We start from the raw sequence: 19,103 nt of genomic DNA, 5'->3' as shown, positions 1-19,103 counted from the left end.
TCCTCTTAAGGATGATTGCCTGTATTACAAGCTGCATCGATGCTGGACATGGATGACAATATAAGCGGGAGGGGATGACGTGCAGGACAAGGGGGAGGCATTCGTGGAACACAGGGGGATGATAGGGGTTGGACTGGGGTTTGGTTTGGAGTACAGGCAAGGAAGGGGAAACAGCAGCAGAACTGGGGGAGGGATTGTTGAACACGGGAGGGTAGGAGGGAGATGGAGCCAAGTCTAGGATGTGGTCAAGGAACAGAACAGTGTACTGAAAGACTGTCCGAGCAAGAATCTGAGGCTGGGATTTTCCCCGGCATTGACAAAGGCTGATGTCAGGCAGGAAAAGTGTCATGTAAGCTGCCGACACTGGCTTTCTCCGCTATTGAAAAAGAAAGTTCAATTTGTGGATTCCACAATGTATGGCTGGCAGGGTGGCCTCTAATTTGTCTGTCCCACCAGCAACATAGGCACTGATCTGGGCTGCCATTTTTAAAGGCCACCCCAGCACACAGTGGGCAAACCAGTACATCCAGATACTCCACCCCCAGCTAATCACCAGCACTATCTGGATACCCTCTTGACACTGTCTGCATATTACCCAGGCATCAATCTGGCACTATCAGGCCACTACCTGAGTGGTGCCTGGGTAGTGCCAGCTTGAAGCCTACCAGTGCCAAGGGGGTGCCCAGACACTACCTGGACATGCCCTTCTCCCCACCGATGTTGCAATCATTGAGCTCCTCTGGAAGGTATAGGTTTGATACGTTAATTTATTATAATGATGTTCATGACATTGTTAGGAAACACTGATGGAGGAGTAAACAACTATCATGCTTCCATGCCTAAGAGGTGACTTTGCACTTCTTGTAATATTCTCCACTCCTGTTGTCAAACCCACCCGATGCAGATGGGAGTGGCAAGTCCCTGCCTGAGACTGTACTGGGACTGAGGCCACACTGTCACAGTCAGATTGAAGAGCCTGCCCTGGAACTGAGACCATGCTGTTAGGCAGATTTTAGAGATTGTCCTAGGGCTATATGGGCCATGTTAGAAGGCTCTGCATGGCACGTACGTCTTGGTCCTGGTCTTGTGAAGGGGGCATTGCCTCTCCCTGCAGTGACAGTCATGTATAGTTTGATGTACAGGGTGTGGTCAGTCTCCCAAGAATTTTGATCCTCCAGTTAGGGTTATGGTACTGTGAGGCAAATGACACAGTCATGGTCAGCGTAGTCATCTATCGTGCAAGTCAGTAGCTGGAGAGGGGTTAAGGATGGTCTCATGGGGTATAATCCCAGAAAGTCAGGTTGCATGAGAAGGGGAAGGTCAGGTTGACAAAGGGCTTGGGAATATCAATATTAAAGGTTCAGGGAGGAGAACAGGAATATCTAAATGGATAGTGATGGGTTTAAGGGTAACTGGAGGAGGTTAGGTAGTGATAAGAAGAATGAGGAGGTGGACGGAGGAGGAGGAGAGGTGCTTGGTGGGTGATAGGGGAGGTTGGAAACTAGTCACCAAGATGATGGTCAGCAGCACTATTTCCCATCACACCTTGCAATGATGCCATTTGGAAAACAAGCTAGAAAGAAAATCAGTCAGGAAGAGGTCTCACGTGGAGGAGTTCAAGACAGCAAATTGGTCTGATTTCAAAATTCCCTCTAACTATCCTGCTCAAACCATGGAGAGTACGGCTCAACTGCGTGGAGGACTTGAGCATCTAATGCACAATGAAAGAGTGTGGTGCATATTCGTACAATAATCCATTACGTTTGATTGCCTATGGTGTTAATTTGCACCCGACCCTTACTGAGACATTTCAGAATGAACGTAGGGTCCAAACATCAAACCACTGCACAGGGGCATCAGGGACCTTACAAGCCTTCATGTTCCCAGCGCACTGGTCATGGCATTCAAGGCACTATGCTTGCAGTCATAAGTGCAAGGGTTGGTCATCCATATTATTGTCAAGGCCACTGGAGGACAACCAACACAAAGCTAACTGTGGCTCCTGTAACTTGGTCTTTTGATCTCTATTAAATTCCTTGTTGTGAATATGCAGTCACATCTGATGAAGAAGTTCAGCCATGTGTTATCATCCAGGGTGATATCATCTTGCAGAGGGTAGCTTTCGAATGCAATGTGCAGACTAAGGGAAAGTCAAAGGCTGGAGCCTGTGTGCCTGCCTTGTATTTGGAGGATGACCATTCAGCAGGACTATTGATTACTCTACTGAATCCATTCACAGATACAAATTGGAGAATGCAGGCTGCAGGCAATGCTGGCTTTTTTATAGCTTTGATTAGAATGTTGAGAAGAAGGTTTCATCATCAATTGGCACAGCTCAGAGAAAGTGGTTGCCCTGAGAAACAAGAGCCAGCAGGGCACCGGGAAGAGCCAGATACCAATGAGGAGGAGCCACAATCATGGGTCAATGGAAGACACAGTTCCTACATGGAGGTAAGCAAATGATGCCCTCGCTTGTCAATGGATGTGGTAGCTCATATTTGTCACATTCTTCATGGGAAACCAATGTAGAGTGCATCCAAGGCAGGTTACTCTGAAGGTTATTGACATAGCTTTTTTGCCTGCAAATCCTTACAGGGCTCCACCAGATCTTTGCAGAATCTCACAACTGACAACACATAAATGCATAAGGAAGGTGAAAGATGCCCTTTTGAATTCAGCTCACCATAATGTGCAATTCCGCATGGATGAAGTAAGCTAGGCTGCCAGAGCAGTGCAATTTGCTATGATCTCAGGCTTTCTACAAGTGCAATATCAACTGCACACGTGTGACTTTGGGAGCACCCTGCCAGCAGCCTGTGAGATTCCTTAATAGAAAAGCATTTCACTCTCTGCAAGTCCAGGTAATTTGTGATCACAGAAAGCAGATCCAATATGTTTGTACTAGATACGAAGGAAGCTCACATAACTTGTACATTTTGAGTCACTTCCAAGTGCCAGAAATATTTGACAGAACTCTGGCCCTAAAGGGCTGGCTCCTCGATATGAGTTACCCCCTGAAGGCATGGCTAATGGCAACCAATCACTAAAAACAGAGTGCATCTGAGGAGAGATACAATGTGCACATTCAGCCTCAACATCCTTGATAGAGCATACCACCGGTCTCTTATAGGTGCATTTCAGATGTTAGGACTACCCAAGCAGGGCTAACCCCCATACTTACTGTTTACTGTGCCCTCCAGAATCTAACACTGTAAAGGGGGGGATTGTTTATGGAGGAGCTAGACACCTTGGACAAGGTGGTTATTGAAGGGGATCAAACTGAACAGGGCAAAGATTCAAATGAGCAGCATGAGGAAGCCATTGTACAGGCACGATGGAGAAGACGTACCTCTGACAACCTCATATTTACAAGATTCCAGAAGGAGTAAGGTGAAGACAAGTTGTTACGAGCACAGGTCTCTCCATGGTTTGACGCAAGGGACATCACAACACCTTTATTGTCATCTTCAACATGTCACAAAAGATCAACAATCCCACAGTGATCACTGAGAAAGAGCAATTCATTTTTAACCCTAATGGTAGGCTAATCCTTGAAAGGTGCAGTAGCCTCGGGGCCATGTGAAATGCGCCTAGCACACCACAAGTGCACATCCTGGAGCAACTGCTCAGAGTGCAGTCCTTTCAATCACGGCACCAAGAAGCCATGGCATCATCAAGAGGCGGAAACGCTATTGCACACATAGATACACATGCCAGTATGACAGCAGCTTAGCAAGGAGGCTCTAAGACAAAAAACATTTGTCAATGGCTTTCATTTAACAATCTCAAGAGGCAGCTGCATCCAGGCAGCATCACCTCTCCAAATACAAGCTCACATGCATAATTGATGCAGAGGCTGTATCTTGATCGTGAATCCCAAGATGCCATTGGACAGCAGGACACAGTGATCTGTAACACCATAGCATGTTAGAATCTGTCATTAAGGAGGAAATTGCGAGGCATCTTGAAAGGAATTGCTTGATAGAGCAGACGCAGCACGGTTTCATTAAAGGGAAGTCGTGTCTGACAAATTTACTGGAGTTCTTATGAGGATGTGTCTAGGGCGGTGGATAGAGGAGAGCCGGTGGATGTGGTCTTTCTAGATTTTCAGAAGGCGTTTGACAAAGTACCTCACAAGAGGTTATTACAGAAGGTCGAGGGACATGGAGTTGGGGGTAGGGTGTTAGCGTGGATAGAGGATTGGTTGTCAAATAGGAGGCAGAGAGTGGGGGTCAATGGGTGCTATTCGGATTGGCGGATGGTGACTAGTGGAGTGCCCCAGGGGTCGGTGCTGGGGCCTCAGCTATTTACCATTTATATAGATGATCTGGAGGAGGGAACCGAGTGTATGGTGTCGAAATTTGCTGATGACACCAAGATTGGGGGAACGGCAAATTGTGCGGAGGGTGTGGAGAGTCTGCAGAAGGATCTAGATAGGCTGGGTGAATGGGCCAGGAAATGGCAAATGGAATTTAATGTTGGCAAGTGTGAGGTGGTCCACTTTGGTAGGAAGAATGGTAGGAAGGACTATTACTTACGGGGCGAAAAACTGCAACAGGCGACGGTGCAGAGGGACCTCGGGGTCCTTGTGCATGAGTCGCAAAAACCCAGCTTGCAGGTGCAGCAAGTAGTCAGGAAGGCGAATGGGATGCTGGCCTTCATAGCGAGGGGGATTCAGTATAAAAGTAGGGAGGTCTTGCTGCAGCTGTACAGGGCATTGGTGAGGCCGCAGCTGGAGTACTGTGTGCAGTTTTGGGCGCCGCACCTGCGCAAAGATATTTTGGCCTTGGAGGGAGTGCAGAGGAGGTTTACTAGGCTGATACCGGAGTTGAGGGGGTTGAACTATGAGGAGAGGCTGAATAAACTGGGCTTGTACTCGTTAGAGTTTAGAAGAATGAGGGGAGATCTCATTGAGACGTATAAGATGATGAATGGGATGGATAGGATAGAGGTGGAGAGACTCTTCCCGCTCAAAAAAGACTAGGACTAGGGGGCACAGCCTCAAGATAAAAGGGGGGCGGTTTAGAACGGAGTTGAGGAGGAACTTCTTCACTCAAATGGTGGTGAATCTCTGGAATTCTCTGCCCGTTGAAGTGGTGGAGGCTGCCTCGCTAAATATTTTTAAGACGCGGGTTGATGGGTTTTTGATAAGAGAGGGGATTAAGGGTTATGGGGAGAGGGCGGGAAAGTGGAACTGAGCAGTGACAGATCAGCCATGATCTTATTGAATGGCGGGGCAGGCTCGAAGGGCTAGATGGCCTACTCCTGCTCCTATTTCTTATGTTCTTATGCAGCCAAAGGTGGGAGTTAACTTAGCATTGTCCTCACAGGAAATGGACCAGTAGAATTATCGTGTGATGACTGACAAACACTCGTGACCCTGCTTTTGTTGGAAGCCTGCCCAGTTCATGTCTTGTATTCCCTTGGTATTTGGGAGCGATGTGGCCCAGTCAGTTTTGACACGGCAGTCAATGATAACTTATTCCCTTCATCAATACTGCTGAGCGACCTGGAGATGTGCTGGAGCATTGCTTTCGCACCATTATAGCCCTCGACATTATCCATCTCACAAAGGACAATCATTTCCAGGAGCCCTAAGTCAATATGTGCACAGTCACGCCATTAATCACATATTGATTTGTGGTCTGTGACCTCAGAAGGACTCAGTGAAGCACCAGTAGGCAGCTGTTCAGCTATGAACTGTGATTCGAACAGGTAAGTGGATGGGTTCATCAGGATGAGCACACATCTCTGACAGCACAAACTCAGGCTTCTCTAGCAGACATTTCAAATGTCACCAAGTGGAAGTAACTTCCAACATTCAGCATTATGAATGGGAATTGTGGGAATTAAGAAAGGAGTACCGTTTGGCCTTAAATAGGGAGACAAAATTACACCGCAGGCAGACATGAAAGACTGGTGCTTGATGATGAATTCTACTTTAACCAAAAGCTCTGTCACAAAATAAATTCAATCGCAAAGTGAATTTGGGTAAAAAGACTGCAACGTTGATTGCGACAAATATTTATAACATCTACATACTGCCGACTTCAGTGCAACACTATCAGGATAATAACTGACCTTGATGAACAATTCTCATGAGGTCACATAATGTCTGCCTAAGACGCAAGGCTTACATGTGTCTTATACAGCCTTCATTTTCATACTGGAAATGTCTTTGTTCATGTAACTGATGTGGAAATAAATTCACTGATGAGATTAGGTTATACTCAATAAAAATGTTGGGACAAGATGGAAGATAATTGGTTTATGTCACACCCTTAAAAGAACGCATGACCTTGCATCATATTGATTATCCATTCAATACCTGAGACTCGGAGGGGGATAAATCTGAAATATCTTTACAATGGTGCAGATTATGTACAGTGAGCCAACACCCATGCCAACACCATGCATTCAAAACTGCTTAATTTTCCTAATTCTGCCACTATGTTTAGGTGCATCCCTGCTATCCACAGGGGTGCAGACAACCTGCAGACAGATATACTCTGTTGTCAGAAATGACTTTAGTATCCTTTGGAGACCTGCAACCTGGAGAACCTGCTCTGTAATTGGACTCCTGCTCTGGGGCAGGTACATCTTCTTCAGCCTGACCTGCTGAGGTTGATGGAGGCACAAGCAGGATTTGGAATGTCTTGCTGACACTCTTCCTCCCTTTAGGTGCCTGACGGCTCTCCCTGACTCCCTGAAGAGAAGGTGCACCTGGAAGGAGGTAGAAATGCCCTGTCTCTCTCTCTCTCTTGACTAACCACTGCTGGAACACACCCATGGATAGGGCAATGGTGAGCAGGCCTGAACACAAATGCAGCAGAAACTTCTAGACCTGAGACATCTAGTCAGCTACCACCCTTCCAATAAAGACTTTAATACACTTGGATGCTGGAGTCATGACATCAGACTGAATGCAGATGGAGTCCTCCATTCTTCGTTCCTGTCTGGTAACAACCTCTGACTGTCTGGTTTTCCCTTGCTTGTCATTGTTATCTCCAACATTTCTCTCAGGGCCAACAGCAGGGGTTCATCATCAACCCCTGACTCTGCAGGGGACTGGTCTCCAGCAGTCCCCATTTAATGGTCAGACATTGGTTGTCACTGCCTCCTGTGAACATATGCCTGTGAGATGATCATCAGATTGTGATCCCCAACCCTACTCTATAACTAGGGTCCACCAAGGTCCATGTATCTGCACTTGTAGAGGGTGCAGGTGAACACAGCAGTGGGTCTTCCAATATATGCTTCCTCTGCCTGCTCATCTGAAGAGCTCTTTGGGCTGGCACTTGCTGTAACTCTTCCTCTGCCTTTTCAGACTGGTGACTGGAATATAGAGAAGAGATAGTTAGTCACTGACTAGGAAGGCTGCTCCATTATAGGTTGTGTACAGTCATTATCGACATGTGGCCGAGGTACACCAGATGGACCCTCACTGATAGTTGGGGGACGCCAATCTCGCCTCTGCTCAGGAGCGATCTCTGTCCTCCCAAGACATCTTTGCTGTTTGCTCCCTGTGGCAAGGGAATTTCCTGAGTTCTGGGGATCCTGTCTTGGCTCTCTCCCATTTTTGTGGACGATCTCGTCCTGCATTACTGGATGCAAGCACTATGGACGAATAAGCATTTCATAAACTTGCTTGTCAATTATGTATGCCATGTCCTATTCAGTAAGGAATTAAGATGCCATCTGTGTAGGATATTACATGATATGGTGATCTTAAAGAGGCTGACAGATATGCAATGCCGATGTCCCAATTGCTGGAGATATGAGGCATCCCAGTGGACTCTAAGCTTCAAACTGCTTGATACTGTTATAAGAGTGTGAGTTCAGAATGTGTAGAAGTTTCATGTAACCTGCGGAGTACATCAGATCATTCATTCACTTTCTGCATCGTGGGGCAGTTCTTTTTTAGGCATAGGCGCTGACCTGCTTGGTGCCTTCACCGAGGCTGGTGTGCTCAGGTGGGAGACCTTCTCCTCCCAACCTTCAGAAAGAGGACCTTCTGCCTTCCCTGGAGTAGAATCCCTTACTGAACTGTGTAGCCAAGAGTTTGTTGTATTAAGTCACCACATTAATGCAGATGCTCAGCCTACACCTGGCCTGTTGTGAGCAAATGTCCATGCAGGTGCTGTTTAAATATGGTATTTGGTCCTATGACCCCAAGTGATAATGGCAGGGCAGGCAAATTACGACAAACCCTGTCACAAGATTCACCGAATTCTTCATTGATGAATAATTAATAAGCTGAAAAGTGCAATCTAGGTGTAAAAATCCACATCGATGCCCAGCAGGAATGCTGACTTTCACATGACCCCCCCCCCCCGCCCCCCCCCGCCAGCATAAATCTCCAGAATGGGAAATTCCATCCATTGACTTATATCGCTGCTTTATTTTTTAATCTCTAATGGATGGTTAATGAAATAATTCTACTGTTCCAGTCCCAGTCTTGTATAACCATTGCAAAATGCGTATTAGTCAAGGATACATATTTTACAAGCTTATTATGTGCCCTTGTATTTACAGCCATGTCCCTTGAATTGTATTTCACTCTTCACCCCAATCCCTTACAACTTCAGGATGGAACGCAAAAGAGAATCCATGCTTTATTTTCCATTCGGATCAAATGCCTTTGCTGTGCATTTAGTTACCTACACATTCCTTCCCTTTACTGGGATCATTTCATTGTCTTATTAAGATGACAATTTATGTTACTGAACAAGTTTGTGATTCTTTATGATGTTGGTTGCAAGTCATTAAATTTATTAACTTCATTAAACTCCATCAAACTCAGTGTTTAGAGTGTTAGTTCAACAACTTCCTCATTAGGGTAGAGTTACCTTTTCCTCTCTCTTTTTCTTTTCCACCTAAAAACCACTGACCACTCTCTTTAATGCTAAATTATATAGAATGCAACAAACTGCAAATGTATTATTGAGTTATATTGCAAATAGTCACCATTCGTACATCTTCATCTTTATTTCGACTGTCCAAAGAAATGACTCAATAACAGACAGTTAGGTGCATGTTGGAATCCCTCTATTATCTAGTTATGGTAACCACAGTTTCAAAGTACAGTTTTACTTCCACTCTTTTGAACTCATACTTGTAGATGACCTCTCCATTCAGATAATGCTGGCACAGCTGAATAAATGTGGATAACAATCATTCATAGTCCTAAGGATCTCAGCTGTAAACACAGTACTGATGCTGTATGCATGGTAATGGAATTATAAATACCCGTATCTCAACGGGTAAACAGTTGATTATAGCCTGAACTTTTGGAAATGCACCGAGTACATAGAAGATCTATTGCGTTGACGAATGTATGAAGTGTCAAAGAATGTGCCATCACAATTTGACAACCTCTTCTTCTGTCTGTTTTGCACATTAGCAGTGTGAGATTTCTAAGCTGTTAAAAACACATTCCAAAAACATCAATAAAAATCAGATTAGCATGGTTTCACTTCGTCAACAGTGGCAGAAAAATTAATTAGTTAATTTATTAAGGAGGTCTCCCACCTTAGTACACCAGCCTGGGAGAAGGCAACAAGGAAGTCAGCACCTATGCCTCAAAAAAGAACTGTCCCATGGTGCAGGAAATTAATAAATGATCTGATGCAGAGTACATGGAACTTCAATTCACTCTAAAATCACACTCTTCAAACAATATCAGGCTTAATTAATTAATTGTAATTAATTAATTCTAATTAATTAATTACAATTAAATACAAAAATCTGAGGATACATACCAACCAACTCAACACCAGCTTCTTCCCTGCTGCCATCAGACTTTTGAATGAACCGAACTCACATTAAGTTGATCTCTCTCTAGCTATGACAGTAATACTACATTCTGCACTCTCTCCTTTCCTTCTCTATGAATGGTATGCTTTGTCTGTATAGTGTGCAAGAAACTGTATTTTTCACTGTATATCAATACATGGGACAATAATAAATCAAATCAAAATGTATAGAAATATTTACAAATATACAATTTAAGTGAAATATTTCCCACTGTCTCTCCAATAACCTGGCTGTTTAATGCAAATCTCCTTACATGATCCACTTTAGAATAACCAAGATCACTTGTCTGTGACCTGTAAGCATTTTTACCAGGATACATTCTTCTGAATCATTTCTCCCATCTTTCCAGTCCTAGAATGTTTAAAGCTACCCCATTAAACTACATTTCCTGAAATGGCAAGAAAACAGATTGTTCTGTTTGGCTTCTGAACCTGAACTGATTGAGTCATTAATTCTCATCAGGTGGAAGGCTGTCTAATTGTTGGCAAACCATTGTGCACACTTTACAGGATGCACTCTTTCATAAGTAAGTAAATTATAGGGTTTAAGTCATAAGGCAGACTTTCTGCCTAACAAAATCTGTTCCAGTGGCATGAATCAGTCATACAAGAGGCAGGCAATTGAGCCAATTTGCTGAGCCTGAACTTCATTGAATCTCTTAGAATCCCTACAGTGCAGAAGGAAACCATTCTACCCATCGTGTCTTTCCAACAAAGTATTTGACCCAAGCCCTATCCTGTAACCCTGCATATTTAACCTACACATCTTGGAAAACTTAAGGGGCAATTTAACATGTCCAATCCACCTAATCTGCACATCTTTGGACTGTGGGAAGAAACCAAAGCATCCGGAGGAAACCTACGCAGACACGGGGAGAATGTGCAAACTCCACACAATCATCCAAGGCCAGAATTGAATCTGGGTCCCTCTGTGGCAGCTGTGCTAACCACTGTGTCACCGTGCCATTCTTGAACTGCAGTGTGGTAGTTTCCTGCTGATATTTGATGCCAGCCTAAATCATTCTAGTTTTTGTAGAAAATTAATCTGTGTTCAGAAAGCCTGTTCAAAATGGGGGTTTCTGGGAATAATGACCAGTAACAACAAGCCTTTCGGGAAGTGAGTGTTTCAAGGCTTTTTTTGTTTGTTAAAATCTAAATTTTGAATACAGATATTACTATAGATACTCCTGTTGTTTGAGTATTTTGGAGGATAACGAAGTAAATGAAAGGATGCAGAGAGTATTGGAACCTCTGCTTTCATGAAACCATGTGTATAAACTCATGCACACCCCTACTCGACATTGGACAACTCCATTCCCAGCCTCTCTGTTTCTGTAGAGAGGCTGAGAATTGTCCACTGGAATCAGACCTGCAGACATCAGCAAAGGCTTGCTTTCCGTCTCCAGATCCTTTCAAACTACAGGGAAGAGTAACAACATTCATGAATTTAGCGGACAGAATTGCAACCAGCAATTCAGCAAACATCTTCAGCACTTTGCCCATAAAAATATCACAGTGAAGCAAGACTATCTTGCACATTTTCCACATCATAGGATGCCGAAGGGAAGGGTATCATTAATGGAACCAAGAAGCCACCTGGGTCTCTTAACAGAATGTAATGGATTTAAGAATTACAAATACATCTACTGCATCAATATACAGGTGATCAGCAGCCATCAAATCAAGGCAGCGTTGCCTCTCAGGCAGATGTCATGATTACTTTATTTTAATCCTTGAATTGAATGAAAAAATGGAGTAAAAAGCTGAGTGAGGAATTAATTAGAAACTTTTACATACCCAAAGTGAGAATTAAAAATGGCAAATAATATCTTTAAACCAGTTACAACAGTCAGGAGAGCAATGCACTAAGCTTCCTCATCCAAAGCCTCCACCTGAGGCACCTGACACAAAACAGCCTGGATATCTACTGCCAGGTGTTCACTTTAGTAATGTTAAGTAGGTAATTGAGTGTGGAAAATATTCAGGAGTTCAATAACTACAGAGCTCCGCCAACTCTATGCCTCAGCAAAACCTCTGGAATGGGTGTGGACAATGATATCGGAGATGCCCACCTTACCCTAATGGGTGGTTAAATGACAGAAGCACTTGGGAGGTGCTAGCATCATTTCCACCATTTCATACCATTCTTTAGGATGTCCAATTAAAATGGATGGCCAAATTTCTTTGGGAACAGCTATCAGCAAATTAAACGACACAGTTGCATAACTTTATACCATTATCATTATTCCGTCTGATTATCTAATTTTTCTTGTTAATTTGTTTTCTGTTTTGTTTTTACTTGTAAATAAATTCTCATGAAACTTAGTGCTAATTTTTCACATTGATTTTACAGAAGATGAAACTTTCTGTTTTACCATGCAGTGATTTATGAGGATCCAGAATGCACTACATCTAAATGATTCCTATTCACATCAACTAATTAACACCCAGAAGCTGATTATAAAAGTGGAAAAACAATGCTATCGTATACACAGAAAATAAAGTCTTTGGATGTACTTACAGCCAATCATCATCATAGCCACAGCAAAAATCTTCTCACCATCTGTTGTTGGAGCGATGTTACCAAATCCAATGCTGGTAAGGCTGGTCATTGTAAAGTAGAGTGAGGCAATGTACACAGAGTCTTTACTCGGTCCACCTTCCCATTTTGCTGTCCCACTTGTGTTGAAATGATATGGCATTCCTACAGTTTCTCCTAATTGATAGAGCCAGCTGTCTGTTCTGATTTTGTTTAATTCTTCATCGATCACTTCATAATCCCCAATGCTGTACCAGATGCAAGCCAGCCAGTGAGCTGCAAGCCCAAAAACACACACCAGTAGTACTAAGACAGCTGCTCCATATTCAATGTAATGATCCAACTTCCGTGCGACTCGGCCTAAACGAAGAAGCCTAACAACTTTCAGGGAGCTGAAGAGACTGCTGATGCCCTGCAAAAATGAATTACATCAGTAAGTATATATGAACATGAAAAATAAAATTAACAATAATAGAACATTTCAACCATTTCCAAAGCTATACATCAGATTTTTTTAGTCCTTCTACATTAAATAGACTCTTTTAATAGCAAGAGATTGTTGACTGGGGGTAAGGTCATCATGAGAGAGAGTAAGAGAGATATAGCGAGCTTGCAGAGAATGGGGGAGTGAAGTCAGACCATTGAGGAAGTGAGGGAGGGAACAATCGAGACAAAGCAGAAGGGAAGAGATGCCAATTCAGAAGGGACAGGGACAGAAATCAGATTTAGTTGGACAGGATGGTTGCAATCAGCAGTGTTGGAGCCCAGATTCAGCAATCCCGTTCCTCTTGGCCCTCAAGGAACACAGTCAATTAACCTTCTTGGTGCCCATTTCCCTTTCGTTGTGTATTTTCTGAACCCTGGAAATCCCAACCAGCAACTTTAAACCAAGCTCGCAATTGCTCTGTGAAAGTCTGAAATAAATATGATCATGAAGGATCCCGCAAGCTTTCAAACTTGCCATTGCAAGAAACAACAATGTACATAGCAGATTGGGGATGCACTCCCAATGTCCCCATGTTTTACTGGTAATGGGGATGGATATTAATATTGAAATCACAGCCTTTGCATGCTTTGTATGAAAAATCATCAGTTACCATTCAACAGCCTAATAGGTTATCAGATATGTGAAAAACTAGTTGTCTGGTTGGATATGCAAATTAGAATATTGTTACTGGCTGATTTGACTCTTTATTAACAGATTCAGCTATTAAGGGATATAAAACAAGGAATTACAAAAAGAATAAGGAAAAAAGGCAATATCTGATTAACAGTGAGTTATGAATGTCCTGTCACTAATGTCGAACAGCAATCAAGAATAAGTCAGAATAGCCCATGCCACTTGTGAAAATAAAAGCTAGAACTCAATGTTACCCATTGATTGAAATTCATCTTACTCAAGCATCCTTCAGAGCATATTTAAGGAGATTCAGAAACATTTTATGTTGTTTCATTTCACATGTGAATTAGCATTTCCAATTTTCACACCTGTTATATATTAATTAATATAGCAAATGGTATTTATCCAGTTGCATTAATACAATGCATGAAGATCATATAGATATCTGATATTTCATTAATATAGCAAATGATATTTATCTATTCATATTAATGGAATTAATGAAGATTATGTGGATGTTCCTATGCAACTCATTTAAAAAATGTCATGCAACATTTAATGTTGTTTTCAACTGCTCACTACGTGTGCATAGGCAAGAAAGTGGTGAAGAAAGCCATAAAAATTATACAATGCATCATAACATGACACAATGGATATACTAGAAACAACCTTTATACATTTTTATATTGGTTGTAACTAAATGATTCATTCCAATTGCAAATAATCAAACTGTGCATCTTCATGACCTAGACATTGGTATACAGGGCACAATTTTCACATTTATGGATGATACGAAATTTGGAAGTATTGTGAACTGTGGGAGGATAGTGGACAAAGTGGATATAGGACATAGGCAAGTTGCTGGAACGGGCAGACAAGTGGCAGATGATGTTCAATGCAATCAAGTGTGAAGTGGGTGCTTCATTTCAGTAGGAAGAACATGGAGAGACAATATAAAATGAAGGATACAATTGTAAAAGGGGTGCAGGAGCAGCAGGACCCAAGTGTATGTGTGTATAAGTCATTGAAGATGGCAGGGCAAGTTGAAAGCACAATTAATAAAGCATTCAGTATCCTAGGCTTTATTAATCGGGGCACGGAACACCTTTTTAAGAAAAAGGTTATGCAAAACTTATATAAGCACTAGTATAGGCATGATAGACGTGACAGACCTAATGGCCTCCTTCTGTGCTGTAACAATTCTGTGATTCTGTGAAGCTAGCTAGACACACTTTTATACATAGATTCAATGGCATTCTTTCTCCAAACTTCTTGGCAATAATTAGCTATACTAAGTTAATGGAGCACAAATAAAACAATTATACAAATATCAATGCCAAGCAACACAAGGCAAGCATTATTTTAAAAACTGTGACCCATTATAATTTTCAAGCATTTTAGAGAAGGCACATTAAACATATCTTATGAAATAGAAAGCCTACTTTAGTTACAGCACGATGATTCCAGTTCTTCAAACCCCAAAAGAGGATCAAGCCACAGAAATAAAGAAGCATGCAAATGGAAAAAGTAGAAAGCAAGAAGAAAATAAAGCATAAAAAGTGAGTTAATGCCAGTGCAAATGTCGCAAAGCGTTGTAAATAAAATACATTGCGTTACCTTTTACACATTAAAAGATCAATACAGAAAGAAAAACACACAATTAGCTGCAACATCGTTTTGTATTCATAAGAACATAAGAACATAAGAAATAGGAGCAGGAGTAGGCCATCTAGCCCTTCGAGCCTGCCCCGCCATTCAATAAGATCATGGCTGATCTGTCGTGGCTCAGTTCCACATTCCCGCCCTCTCCCCATAACCCTTAATCCCCTCTCTTATCAAAAACCCATCAACCCGCGTCTTAAAAATATTTAGCAAGGCAGCCTCCACCACTTCAACAGGCAGAGAATTCCAGAGATTCACCACCCTTTGAGTGAAGAAGTTCCTCCTCAACTCCGTTTTAAACTGTCCCCCCTTTATCTTGAGGCTGTGCCCCCTAGTCCTATTATCCTTTCTGAGCAGGAAGAGTCTCTCCACCTCTATCCTATCCATCCCATTCATCATCTTATACGTCTCAATGAGATCTCCCCTCATTCTTCTAAACTCTAACGAGTACAAGCCCAGTTTATTCAGCCTCTCCTCATAGCTCAACCCCCTCAACTCCGGCATCAGCCTAGTAAACCTCCTCTGCACTCCCTCCAAGGCCAAAATATCCTCGCGTAAGTACGGCGCCCAAAACTGCACACAGTACTCCAGCTGCGGCCTCACCAATGCCCTATACAGCCGCAGCAAGACCTCCCTACTTTTATATTCAATCCCCCTCGCTATGAAGGCCAGCATCCCATTCGCCTTCCTGATCACCTGCTGCACCTGCAAGCTGGGTTTTTGCGACTCATGCACAAGGACCCCAAGGTCCCTCTGCACCGTCGCCTGCTGCAGTTTTTCGCCACGTAAGTGATAATCCTTCCTACCATTATTCCTACCAAAGTGGACCACCTCGCACTTGCCAACATTAAATTCCATTTGCCATTTCCTGGCCCATTCGCCCAGCCTATCTAGATCCTTCTGTAGACTCTCCACACCCCCCGCATAATTTGCCTTTCCTCCAATCTTGGTGTCGTCAGCAAATTTCGACACCCTACACTCGGTTCCCTCCTCCAGATCATCTATATAAATGGTAAATAGCTGAGGCCCCAGCACCGACCCCTGAGGCACTCCACTAGTCACCATCCGCCAATCCGAATAGCACCCATTGACCCCCACTCTCTGCCTCCTATTTGACAACCAATCCTCTATCCACGCTAACACCCTACCCCCAACTCCCTGTCCCCTGACCTTCTGCAATAACCTCCTGTGAGGTACCTTGTCAAACGCCTTCTGAAAATCCAGAAAGACCACATCCACCGGCTCTCCTCTATCCACCGCCCTAGACACATCCTCATAGAACGCATATATCCAAGAAACTCTACCACAATGTAGCATGTAAATGCTATTTGATGTACGCAATTGAAACAGCATTCCAAACCCTCCATCAGCACTATTCTCTGTGACCAAGCACTTTGCATGCAAGCAAATAGGGTATGAACATGGAATTCTTCATAATTCAGCATACTACCCATTGCCAATTATATATGTTTTAACAGAAAAACATGTTTAGCAACACGGATAAGTTAAATTTGAATGAATAGCAATAATGTGATTCCCATGGGAAGTTTAAATAAAGCAACCACACCATCAGGATCATTCAGCACAGCTGAGTAAAGGGCCAAAATGTCATTTTTGCCCTTGCACTGTGGATGAACAGTACAGTATTGAAGAACTTGTTCAGGAATCCTCCTCAACATGTTATCATCTTGACAGCAGTGGCACAGAAATGTAAACAAATGAATACTGTTCCAACAGTGCATAATTTCAAATTATGCTGCTGTATAAATCACATTTTTCTCCATAGTGTTATTATGTTGGGTAAGAATTAATGATTTTATTAATGGATTACTAAGTTTGCAGGGTTGGCGGATACTGAGGTGGAATGTCAGGTGATACAACAGGATATAGATAGGTTGGTACATTGGGCAGATAGGTGGCAGATGGAATTTAATCCTGACAATTGCGAGGTGATGCATTTTGGAAGGAATAATGCAGAGAGGAGCTACGTGATAAAGGGTAGACCGATTAGGAGTACAGAACTACAGAGGGACCTGGGAGTGCAGGTTCACAAGTCTATGAAGGTTGCGACACAAGTGGAGAAGGTTGTGAGGAAAGCTTATGGAATGCTAGCCTTTATAGGAAGGGGTATAGAGTATAGGAGCTGCCGTCTAATGCTTCAGTTGTACAGAACGTTGGTTAGACTGCATTTGGAGTACTGCGTCCAGTTCTGGTCACCTTACTACCGGAAGGACGTGGAGACTCTGGAGAGGGTGCAGAGGAGGTTTACCGGGATGTTGCCTGGCATGGAAGGACTGAGTTACGAGGGAACATAGAACACTACAGCACAAACAGGCCCTTCGGCCCACAAGTTGCGCCGACCACATCACCTACCAACCTACAGACCTATCTATAACCCTCAATCTCATTAAACCCCATATACTCATCCAGAAGTCTTTTAAAAGACCCCAGCGAGTTCGCCTCCACCACCACTGACGGCAGCCGATTCCATTCACTCACCACCCTCTGAGTGAAAAACTTACCCCTAACATCACTTCTGAACCTCCCTCCCCGCACCTTAAATCTGTGTCCTCTCGTAGCGACCATTTCAAACCGGGGAAATAGCCTCTGAGAGTCCACCCTATCTATTCCTCTCAACATTTTGTAAACTTCTATCAGGTCACCTCTCAACCTTCGTCTCTCCAGGGAAAAGAGTCCCAGCTCCCTCAACCTAACTTCATAAGGCATGCCTCCCAGTCCAGGCAACATCCTTGTAAATCTCCTCTGCACCCTTTCAATAGCTTCTACATCTTTCCTATAGTGAGGCGACCAGAACTGCGCACAATACTCCAAATGAGGCCTGACAAGGGTCTTATAAAGTTCCAGCATTACCTCCCGACTCCTAAACTCAATCCCTCGATTAATGAAGGCCAGTACACCATACGCCTTCTTGACCACCTCCTCCACCTGCGAGGCCAATTTAAGAGTCCTGTGGACCCGGACCCCAAGATCCTTCTGCTCCTCAACACTACTCAGACTTCTGCCCTTAATAGTGTACTCGTTCATCCCGTTGGTTCTGCCAAAATGGACGACAACACATTTATCCGCGTTGAAGTCCATCTGCCACTTCTCCGCCCAGTCCTGCATCCTATCTATGTCCTGCTGCAACTTTTGCCATCCTTCCAGATCATCCACAACACCACCGACCTTCGTGTCATCAGCGAACTTACTTACCCATCCCTCCACTTCCTCATCCAGGTCATTTATGAAAATGACAAACAAGGGTCCCAGAACAGATCCTTGAGGCACTCCGCTGGTGACTGACCTCCATTCAGAAAAAGCCCCATCCACAACCACTCTCTGCCTTCTGCAGGCAAGCCAGTTCTGGATCCACAAGGCCAAAGGCCCTTGGATCCCATGCCCTCTCACCTTCTCAAGAAGTCTTGCATGGGGGACCTTATCAAACGCCTTGCTGAAGTCCATGTACACTACGTCCACGGCACTTCCTTCGTCAATGTGTTCAGTCACATTATCGAAGAACTCAACTAGGCTTGTAAGGCACGACCTGCCCTTGACAAATCCATGCTGACTATTCCTGATCATGTCAAACCTCTCCAAATGTTCGTAAATCTTGTCCCTCAGAAGCCTCTCCATCAGCTTACCAACCACTGAGGTCAGACTCACCGGTCGGTAATTTCCCGGGCTATCTCTGTTCCCTTTCTTAAAAATAGGAACTACATCCGCAATCCTCCAATCCTCTGGAACCTCTCCCGTCTCCATTGACGACGCAAAGATCATCGCCAGGGGCTCTGCAATCTCTTCCCTCGCCTCCCACAGTATCCTGAAGGTTGGAGAAACTGGGACTTTTCTCCTTGGAAAGACGGAGATTGAGGGGAGACATGATAGAGGTATATAAGATACTGAAGGGAATAGATAGAGTCAATAGTGAGAGGCTGCTCCCTAGACTGGGTACAATTACGAGAGGTCA

General features: G+C 43.6%; 1 protein-coding gene across 2 annotated transcripts in view; it reads right to left on the bottom strand.

Moving 5' to 3' along the window:
- kcnh1a (potassium voltage-gated channel, subfamily H (eag-related), member 1a) overlaps positions 1-19,103 on the bottom strand; it is a 242,971-nt gene that overhangs the window by 162,905 nt on the left and 60,963 nt on the right. Inside the window, exons 7-8 of one of the 2 annotated variants that reach the window (XM_080200569.1) lie at positions 14,917-14,943; positions 12,337-12,766 (exon numbers count right to left, since the gene is read on the bottom strand). In XM_080200569.1, coding sequence (XP_080056695.1) covers positions 12,337-12,766; positions 14,917-14,943 — 457 coding nt within the window. The remainder of the gene's footprint in view (positions 1-12,336; positions 12,767-14,916; positions 14,944-19,103) is intronic. The other variant, XM_080200568.1, reaches the window with a different exon arrangement.

The sequence above is a fragment of the Carcharhinus amblyrhynchos genome, chromosome 12 (assembly GCF_965287045.1).
Source record: "Carcharhinus amblyrhynchos chromosome 12, sCarAmb.v2.hapA, whole genome shotgun sequence".
NCBI classification, from domain to species: domain Eukaryota; kingdom Metazoa; phylum Chordata; class Chondrichthyes; order Carcharhiniformes; family Carcharhinidae; genus Carcharhinus; species Carcharhinus amblyrhynchos.
The sequence above is the reverse complement of the archived record's forward strand: the minus strand, read 5'-3'. Positions and strand labels throughout refer to the sequence as shown.